General features: G+C 46.5%; 1 protein-coding gene across 1 annotated transcript in view; it reads left to right on the top strand.

The window, feature by feature from the left end:
• LOC102889630 (neuronal acetylcholine receptor subunit alpha-7) overlaps window positions 1-10713 on the top strand; it is a 99486-nt gene that overhangs the window by 79436 nt on the left and 9337 nt on the right. Inside the window, exon 12 of the mRNA XM_015585697.1 lies at window positions 5826-5945. Within this exon, the coding sequence (XP_015441183.1) occupies window positions 5826-5945 (120 nt within the window). The remainder of the gene's footprint in view (window positions 1-5825; window positions 5946-10713) is intronic.

The following is a 10713-nucleotide window of genomic DNA, read 5'->3' as shown; positions in this document are numbered from 1 at the left end:
GCCCGGGGAGGCCCCGGGGAGGCCCGGGTGTCCCCATCCCCCCCACACCCCGCGCGCCCGGTCGCCGTCAGTCACATCTGTCAGGATCCCCTGTCGCTCCCAGGAAGAGGTGTTGACCCCTTCAGATGGGGGGACAGCAACAGGTCCTCTCGCCCGGCCCCGTGTCCAGGGCAGCCGGTCAGAGAGTGGGGTGGCGTGCCCGCCTGTCGCGCGCGTGCAGGGCTACGTGACCACGGACGGCGTCCGCTTTTGCCCGTGCACAAGCCTCGATCGAACTAATCATGGTCATAGTTCACCGCACTCGCGAAATCCATCCACGGAACGAGCTGGGAAAAGGGAACTCAGCTGAACCGACCTAAAACTGAAAACCCAACTGCTGGTGTTTCTACTACTCAGATTTTATTGGCCAGAGACGGTTGGCGGAGAGAAGCAGCCTCTTGCTGTCTCTGCATTTCAAAAGTCAAAGAGGGAGATAGGCAGTTGGTCTGGTAAGTTACGCTTTTACCAGCCTGACCGCTGACACCCCACCTGTCGGGGCGGGGGGGACCAGACTCAGTCAGGGGGTCTCTGTGGACTCCAGGAGACTCAGGTGTCCTGTGCTGTCCCATGACGCTGGGGAGTCGAGTTCACTCTGTCCCACAAAACGCAAAGGGCAGTTGAGTTCTCTTAGAGTCGACAGCCCAGCGGAGCAGCTAACGCGAAATGACACCCTGTTATACGTTTTTGAAAGAAATAAGGATGAGATGCTTCACGTGTACGGACGGTGATTAGTCTGAGAACTTGGTGGGTCCACGTAATGCGCACGTGCTCCGTGCTTCTCCTCTGTGTGTCTGGGCGGGGGGCCAGGGCTCCCCGTGTGGCAGGCACGCGGGAGGATGCAGTGGCCGTTGGCTTTCCTGGACGACAAGCCCGTTGTGGTCAGCTGCGGGGGGCGGGGGTGGCTGGCTGACGGTGCTGACGGCCAGCAGCTACGGCTTCTGGCTTTGGGGGGTCTGCTCCCCCACACCCGTCTACCCAGCTTCAGCCCAGGACGCGGGGTTCCCTGGAGATGTGTGCTTTGAAAGCAAGGGAAACCTAGTTTTAAACCTATGGGGTGACAATCCCACACTTGGATTATCTGGCCGACAGTGGCCACCTTGCCTCTTCCTGTGTCCCTTATGTTTTAACGAGATCACAGGGGGACAGAGTTGATCTCTCCTACCTTATTGTTTCCCCAGCAACTGCCCAGAACTCACAACCACGGGAGCCTGTGAGCCCCAGGGACCTTTAATTCGCTCCTCACCCCCGAGATACACACATCGTGAGCGAAGATTAGATTTTTCAGAGCAAAAGAAATTGCATAGATTCCTCCCGCCGTTTGTCTCGCTCATTTCTGGGCGGTGAGCATGGATTCGTTTGTACTGAGGAAGACGGCAGCTCACGCGTGTTCCGTGTGTGTGCACACGCGTGTGCGCAGGCTCAGAGAGGACACCGTGCTTACAGGAAAGTTCATGAATCGTTGCATCCCATCGTGGCGACATCCTCCCAGTCTACGTGGGATGGGTGAACAATGCACAATGGTCCCCCCTCTATTAAACTATCTTTAGAAAGGTGTAGGATGTTTTGATACATAAAGGGACGCTTCACACGCCTCATTGCTCGCTGCCAATGGATCCCTACTGCGCTTCGGCTTTATAAAGGAAAACTTTGTGGTTTTGCATTTTCTAAAGAAAAACAGAGAAAAGCAAACAGAAGCAGTTCGCTTAAGGACACCCAAATAACCACTCTGCCGTTTGAAAAGGGAATCACGAGGAAGAGAGACGCACACACGGTCACACACGTACGAATGCCCGAAGTTTTCTCTCCTTACTGGGGACCCCTGGGGACCACCAGTGAGTTTGGAGGAGGCGGGGAAATTTCTAGAAAGGAAGGAGGGGCGGGGGGAGAGGGGAGACAGCCCCTAACAGCGTGCGCAGGTCCGCCTCGTTCTCTGTCACTGCTTCTTCTCTCTCTAGACCCTGATTTCTTCCCCGTAGGAGTGACCGTCGAGACTATTTGCAGTTTTTATTTTTGTCCGCGAATCTGCCACGAGCGTCCTCGTGCGGGTATCTTGGTATCAGTTCCGATTCGGAAATGAAATTCCTGCAGTCGAGGCTCTGGGCGTTTCGCGTTTTGACACACGTCACCAGATCCAAACGCCGATCGCTGGCTACACCTGACGAGGCTGTGAGGACTTTCCCGACACTGACGAGTATCGACTTAATTATTTTCTGATCCGATTGGCAAAAAAAAAAAAATTTCAATATGATTCCTCTTAAACTCGCTTTACTATGAGTGAAGTTCGAACATCTTTTCAAAATGTTTTTGGCAGTTTCAGCGTTTGTAAATTTATGTCCTTTCCACGACTTTCAGTTGGGTTATTTGGCTTTTTCTTAATCAATTGGCCTGTGCCCTGTCTGCTTACGTCTCGAAATATTTTACGTGCTTATTATTTGTCTCCCGATGTCATTGGTTGCTTTGTTTATTTCTCGGCATAAAGAAAGCGTAAAGTTTTATGTTGACGATGTATTCATGTCCTCTGTAGATCCTGATATTCGTTTCTTGTTTTAAAAGGCCTTTCCCGTTCCGAAGATATAAATAAACTTACGTTTTCTTCTAACTCCTTATAGTTTCGTTTGTTTGCCTTTACGTTTGCTAACTCCTTGGAATTCACTTCCTGCAGGTACTGTGGGTAAGATGCATTTTTTTCTCTCTCTTCATGATCGGTCGTTTGCGCCCACAAATTATGAACGGTGCATTCGCGTAATACAATATAATCTTCTCCGCGCTTGTTCGAAATGCCGCCTTTTCATAGACTAAATTCCTTTGAGTGTTTGGATCTTTCTGTTTTATTTATATCTCTCCATGAATGCTTTTAAATTCTGAGACTTTTTATTAGTATCAAATATTAATATTAAATGGGTGTTTTCAAGTCAACGCTACCTTCAACTCTCTCTCTCTGCCTCTCTCTCTCTCTCTTTCTCTCTCTCTCACACACACACACACACACACACGTTGGTTTTTTAAATTGGGGTCACAGTGAATTTAAAGATGGTCGAGCCTTTCTATGCAGGAATACTGCAATCTCGGCTTATATTCGAATCCCATTTTATGTCACTCGGTGGGTTTACGGTATTGCAAAGACAGGTCCTATACGTTTCTCGTCATTTATTTCTAAATATCGCTCGGCTACCGTTTTCAATGGAATGTTCTTCCATTTTCTTTTCTAACGGGATAGACAGGAAAGTAGTACATTTTGTATATTAATGTCATCATCGACCGTCGTTGTTGTGATTTCTTTTTGTTTCTAAGATTTTTTTTTTGGCCTCCCTTTTACTTTATTGCTTTCCCTGAGCCGGCTGCATGTGAGAACAGTGTTAAGTCATGGGGATTCCGGTGGCACACCTGCCCTGTCCCCCGGCATTAATGGGGTGGTTTAATGTCTCACCATATCGCTTGTACGAAGACACACACTTTCGTTGTCATAGTCAAAAAGAGTAGCTATGCCTACTCCAACTGTTAAGGCTTTCTGGGGAAAATGCGGGTGGCGGATTTTTGTCACAGCCTGCTCGGTACCCATGGAGATGCTCGGGTCCCCCCTTCACGCCCCTACTATGTTGTGTTGTCTCGACAGAGTCCCCGAGACCGAACCACCATTGAGAAAGATCACCAGTTGTGACTTGTGCTGTCAAAATTCACGGTTGAGATGACTCATTCTACAGATTTCTTTTTTTTGCACTAAACAATGAAACTAAAAAATCTCTGGGCTTCGCAACCATCCGCTGGGTTTAGAAGCATCTTCTACTCAGGTGTAGGAGAACTCGCCTGGGGCTGTCCGGGGGGCATTGGCACGTATCTGGGTCTCTCCTCGGACAGGTGAGATCCTCGACCACGTCGGGAGTCATTGTAGTTACATATTTTTTTTAGAAAATTAATCGCCATCCATTTGTCAGCATTATGTGCCTAGTTTTGCGATATAGGCACTTAACACTTTAAAATTTCCTCCGTGTTCATGGTTATATTTCTTTTTCTAATCACTGTGTGCATTTTTCTGGTTTTTTGTTTGTTTGTTTGTTTTTGATTTGGCTCGCTAAGGATGTTGTTTATATTTTCAGACACCGTGTGCTCTCAGGCTTATTCGTCAGTTTGGGGGAGTGGCTACGGGCCCTGGATTGCCAGGCAAGCCACGCGGTAGAAGCCAGAGGTCACGCCTGGCCAGGGAGCACCAATGTGTCAGACGGGGCTGGTCATCCCTCTCACCTGATGGGTTAGTTGGGATAAAAAAAAGTGTTAACCAGAAGCCATCTTGAAGCCCAGGCCTCTGGAAATAACTCTTTCTCACAAAATTTAACGTTCACCCATACTTCGTCCTTTCTTGCCCAAGCCGACCCCCAAGTTCCCCCAGACCCAACCTCCCTACTGCTGACTTCTTTTTCTTCCTCTTTTTTTTTTTTTAGGCGAGGTGACCCTTGGTTGACCTCACAGATTGCAAGGACCTTGTTGGCTTACAATCCCTTATTTTTTATTTTTTACACCTACAGCACCTGGTCTTCCTAGGCGGTCTCCTATCCGAGTACTAACCAGGCCCGACCCTGCTTAGCTTCCGAGATCCGACGGGATCGGTCCTTTTTCTAATAACCATTCACCCCGTTTGCATGTGGGTTTGGCTCTCTAATATCAGAGCTCACCCTAAGTCGGGGAGAGGGGTCCTGTGGTCACGGCCCCCGGGGGGCTGCTGTCCGCAGCTTCGGTCCTCGTGGACCCTTGTGATCAGCCCCGCCGTCTGTCTGTCTGTCCTCAGGAGGCCCCTCTGGGGATCACAGGAATGGAAGGGTCCTCCCGTCCGCCCAGTTCCTCGCCCCCGCTCGTCTGTCCTGATGTCTCAGTCAGAATCTTACACTTTCCCAAATTTTGGTTTTTCTTTTACTGTTTTTGCTAAAACCTTTCGCCAGTCTTTCCTCTGCCGTGTTTGACTTCTGTGAATTTACCTTCTCACGAATGCTACCCATCACCAAATGCTCCAGTTACGTTTGATTCTTAAACGGCTGCTTTCATTTTTTAATGATTCGGTCTTTCTCGTCTTCTCTATTTTTTTTTTTCTTTTTACAGTTAGGACCTTAGATTTCAGAGCAGTTTTAGATTTGCAGCGACACGGGATGGGGACAGAGAGCCCCCACGTGCCCCCTGCCCACACGCGCACGGCTCCCGTCACCAGCCGCCCACACGAGAGCGGTGCACCTGCTACAGCTGCTGAAATGTGACCGCCACGTCGGTCGCCCGGCGGCCGCCATCACCTGGGTGCTCCCTCCCCACGTCTGGACGACTGTGTAATGCCACGTGTCCCCTGCGACAGCATCACAGAGCAGCATCACGGCTCCACCCGTTCGCGCCCCCACCCTCCGCCAATCCCTGGCGCCCACCGCTCCGTTACTGTCCCCAAAGTTTCGCCTTTTACAGAATGAGATGGGTCATCAGAATCACAAAGTGTGCAGCCTGTGCAGACTGCCTTCCCTCACTTCGTCACGTGCGTTTAAGGTTCCTCCACGTCTCTTCACAGCTCGACGGCTCATTTGTTTTTCGGTGCTGAGTAATATTCCACCGTCTGGATGGACCACAGCGTGTCTCCCCATCACCCGCGGGAGGACGTCTGGGTCGCTTCCGAGCGTCGGCCGTTATGAGTAAAGTTGCCTTAAGCATCTGCGCGCAGGTTTTTGAGTAGATGTGCGTTTTCGACTCCTCTGAGTCACTACTGTAGAGTACTTACTGGTCGTCGAATTGCACGGTAAGATTGTGCTTTGTTTTGCAAGAAACCGTCTTCCGAAGTGGCTGAGCCATTTCGCGTTCCCAGCGGCGGTGACCGGGAGAGCCGGTGGCTCCGGACGCCCCGCGCCGGGCGGTGTGGCATCCGGATTTCGGCCATCGGGCAGGTGCGCAGTGACATCTCGTCACCGTGTTTGTTTTCATTCCCTGGAGGACACGATGTGGAGCATCGTTTCGCGGGCTTATTTGCCATCTGCGTATCATCTCTGATGAGGTACCTGTCCAGGTCTTCGGCCCATTTTTAAATTGTCTCGTTTTCTTATTCTTATTTCTTATTCTTGAGTATTGAGAGTTCTTATTTCTTATTCTCGAGTATTGAGAGTTCTTTGCGTATATCGGATCACAGTCCTTCATCACATGCGTCTTTTTCAAATATTTTCTCCCCATCTGTGACTTGCTTTTTTCTTCTCTTGACACGGCCTTTCACAGAGCAGAAGTTTTGCATTGAAAGGAAGTCCAATCTATCGATTATTTCCTTCGCGGATCGTGCCTTTGCTGTTCGTATCTAAAATATCATCTCCATACCTGAGGCCATGCAGATTTTCTCCTACGTCACGTTCTAGGGGTTTTATAATTTGTGTTTGACGCTTACGTCCGTGATCCGTTTTTGGACAGTGTGACGTCTGGGTCTCCATTCATGGGTTTTGTTCTGTTTGGTTTTGTCGTTGGTTGTTTTTTCTTTTTATTTATTTTTTCTTTTTTATTTTTTTTGCACGTGGATGTCCAATTGCTCCAGAACCATTTGTTGAAAAGTCTTCGTTTGCTCCGTTGTAGTACACCTGAGTGTTCAGTCGCTTTGATATCATTTGCTGGAAAAAAAAAAAAACTATCTTTTTCCCATTGAATTTTGCCCCTTTGTCAAAGATCAGCCGATTACATTTCCATGGGTCTGTTTCTGAGCTGTCTCTTCTGCTTCATCGGGTCCATCTGGGTTCCCTTTTTATTCGATTTGTCTATTATTTTGCCAAAACCACACTGTCTTGATTACTGTAGCTTTATAGTAAACCTTAAAGTCGATCTTCTATTTCTTTAAAAAATTATACATACATATTTAGTTGTGATAAAATTTGCAGAACGTATCATTGAGCATCTTAGCCATTTTCAGTGTATAGCTCAGTGGCATTTCGTGCGTTCACATTATTGTGTGATCATCGCCACCATCCATCTCCAGAATTCTTTGATTGTGCAGAATCCAAACTCCCCATCCCCCGTCCCCGGCAACCACCATTCTGCTGAGTCTGTGAACCTGATTCTTCTAGGTACCGCCCGTGAGTGGAATGCACAGTATTTCTCATTTTGTGACTGGCTTATGTCACTTACGCAACGTCTTCAAGGCTCAACCGAGTCGTAGCTTCCTTTCTACTTTTACTACTTGGTTGTGGTTTTTCTGACTTATTTAGTAGATCCCTAGTTCATTGATTTCCATTCGCTTTGATTTAATCGTATAGATACTTTTGGCCCTGAATTTTCTCGTTGATACTTTAACAACAATCCATATATTTTGATATATAGTGTTTTCATTGTCTTTTCCTAGATAGTCTATAAATTCAGTTTTGATAGCTTATTCGAACTGAGACTTTTTGAGTGTTTTTCAGTTTTCACCTTTTTTTCAGAGTGGATCATGCTTTTTATTTTTTTTAACTAAATCGTCGGGGTGACACTGGTTAATAAAATCATATAGGGTTCAAGTGTACAATTCGATAATACATCATGTGTATATCGCGTTGTGTGTTCACCACCCAAAGTTAAGTTTCCTTCTGGCACCCCCGATAAGCAGGACATCTCTTCGATTGTCCTTTCTTTTACTATAGGAACAATGAATGTCATATTTTATTCTATTCTAAATGTTCACCCCGAATTCACGCTTCCTGCTGTTAAAACCAGGCCTCCAGATTTCGTTTTTCTGAGTTCATGCCTCATGTATCCTCACCCATAATTTTATTTTTAACCTTTTTGGAGTCACGTTGTTATAGGGTTGCCTCAAATATGCGTTTACGTTTTTATATTATATTTTTAAAAACTATTTGATATGTTTGGTTCTAATATTATTTTTCCTGAAACAATTTCTGTAGTTAATGTTTCTTTTGCATGCTACACTTTGGGTTTGCTTCCTTTCTTCCTTTGGTTAGATGAGTATTCTTTTTGTTAAAATGGAAGATTTATGTTTGTACGCGTTTAAAGTGGTTACCTGTATGCTTTCAGGAAATATAATCGAACCCCTATCTCGTGACTTATCAACCTGAATCTGTTCCGGTTTTTCCACGTGTTCTAAAACGGTAGTTTGGCGTCTGCATTTATTTCCAAAGGTTTGCGATTTTCCATTCATTTTGTCAGTCTGATCTTTTACCTCTTCTTTTATCGACATCATTTTCTCATTACCTTATTTTTAAATAATTTTTTATTTTCAATGACCACTGACATACGCTATTATATTAGTTTCAAGTGTACGACGTAGTGATTAGACATTTTATAACTTACGAAGTGATCACCCCGATCGGTCCAGTACCCACCTGACACCACACATACTTATCACGCTTTATCGACCATATTTCCTATGCTGTACTTTACATCCCTGTGACCGTTTTATAACTTCCAATTTGTACTTTTTAATCCCCCAAACATGGCCCCAAACATCCCTTCCATCTGGTAACCATAAAAATGTCCTTTGTGTCTATGAGATTATTTCTGTTTTGTTTATTTATTTTGTTCTTTAGATTCTACATGTAAGTGAAATCATATGGCATTTATCTTTGTCTGTCTAACTCCACACGGCACAATACCCTCCAGGTCCATCCATGTTGCAAATGGCATAATTTCATTCTTTTTGTGGCTGAGTGATGTTCCGTCGTGTATATGTGCCACCTCTTCTGTATCCACCATCTGTGATGGGCACCAGGCGGCCTCCATATCTTGGCTACCGTAAATACTGCTGCACTGAACACGTGGAGTCACGTGTCCCTTTGAAGTGGCGTTTGCGTTTCTTCAGATAAATATCCAGAAGTGGGATTACTGGGTCCTTCTTTGTCTCTTGTTACGGACTTGGTTTTAAAGTCTATTTTGTATAATATTAGCATTGCTACCCCAGCTTTTTTTTTTTTTTTTGCTTCTTTCTTTCCATTTCCAGGAAACTTTTTTTTCCATCTCTTTACTTTCAGTCAATAAGTGTCTTTTGATCAGAAGAGGAGCTCTTGCAGACAGTAAACACAGGGGTCTTGTTTTCTTATCCATCAGCCACCCTGTGACTTGATTGGAGCATTTAATCCATTTATATTTAACATAATTATTGGTAGGTGTTATTGCCATTTTATTATTCATATTTTTTTATTTTTTTCTTCTTCTTCTTGAAAAAGTCCCTTTAATATTTCTTGTAATACTGGTTTACTGGCGATGAACGCCTTCAGGTTTTTCTCGTCTAGGAAACCATCCTTCGATTCTCAATGACAGCTTTGCTGGGTAGAGTCACCTTAGTCGCAAGTCCTGGCTTTTGACCACTTTGAATATTTCCTGCCGGTCCCTTCTGGCTGCAAAGTTCCCTTTGAGAGATCAGCTGACAGTCTTATGGGAGCTTCCTGGTAGGTAAGTAACTGCTTTTCTCTCGCTGCTTTTAAGATTCTCTCTCTGTCTTTCACCTTTGGCGTTTTCATGAGGCCGTGTCTCGGTGCGGCCTCTGTGGGTTCATCTCGTTTGAGACTCTGTGCTTCCTGGGCTTGTGTGTCTATTTCTTTTGCCAGGTTAGGGGAGTTTTCGGTCATTATTTCTTGAAATAGGTCTTCGATTCTTTGCTTTCTCTCTTCTCCTCCGGGTACCCCTATGATGCGGATGTTGGCACACTTCCTATCGTCCCAGAGGCCCCTTAACCTACCTTCATTTTAGGGGATCCTTTTTTCTTGTTGCTGTTCTGATTGAGTGTTTTCTGCTACCTTATCTTTCAAATTGCTGACTCGATTTTTTGCTTCATCTAATCTGATTATTCTCTCTAATGTAGTCTTCGTTTCTGACTGGTTCTTTTTTATGTTTTCTATCTCCATTTTTACGTTTCCTCTCTCTTTGTTGAAGTTCTCACTGAGCCCATTTAGCATCCTGATAAGCAGTGTTTTGGACTCTGCATCTGGTAGATTGCTCGTCTCCATTTTATTTAGCTGTTTTTCTGGAGCTTTATTCTGATCTTTCATTTGGGACATGTGTCTTTGTCTCTTCATTCTGGCTGCCTCCCTGGGTTTGTTCCTACATGTTAGGCAGAGCTTTTATGTGTCCTGGTCTTGGTAGAAGTGGCCTTATGTAGTAGGTGTCCTATGGGCTCAGTGGCACAGTCTCCTGGGTCACTGAGCTGCGCGCTCCAGGTGTGTCCCTTATGTGGGTTATGTGTGCCCTCCTGTTGTAGTTGAGATTTGGTTGCTTTTTGCATGCCAGTGAAAGGGACCGACCCTCAGGCTGATTGGCCGTGACCATGAACTATTGTGTGGGGCTGACCCCACGGAGCAAGATTCGCTGTAGCTTGGCTCTGGTGCCTGCCCAGTCTGCTCTTTGGCCGTGCCGTTTGTAGAGGTGGTTGGACGGGGCTCTGGTGTGGTCTGAAGCTGGCCACTGGGTGTGTTGGTTCTGGGTTTGCCTTGTGGGAGGGTCTCTGAAGCAGAACAAGGTCAGCCGCTGCCTGAGCCCTGACTGGAGCCACCTGGTATGACCTACAGAGGCATCTGCAGTTGGTGCCACTTGTGCCGGGCTTGGAGGCACCTGGGAGCGGCTGAGCCGCGAACCGAGTCCTCTGCCGCTAGTGCCGGGCTGGGGGCTGCTCTGCGAGAGGTGCAGGGCCCGCGGCGGCCAGATGCTGCTTGTTTGGGGTTTGTGGGCCTTTGTGACTTTAGGAAAGTCCGCAGC

Source organism: Pteropus alecto, unplaced genomic scaffold, assembly GCF_000325575.1.
Source record: "Pteropus alecto unplaced genomic scaffold, ASM32557v1 scaffold102, whole genome shotgun sequence".
Lineage (NCBI taxonomy): Eukaryota > Metazoa > Chordata > Mammalia > Chiroptera > Pteropodidae > Pteropus > Pteropus alecto.
This window is presented reverse-complemented; position numbering and strand designations above follow the sequence as displayed.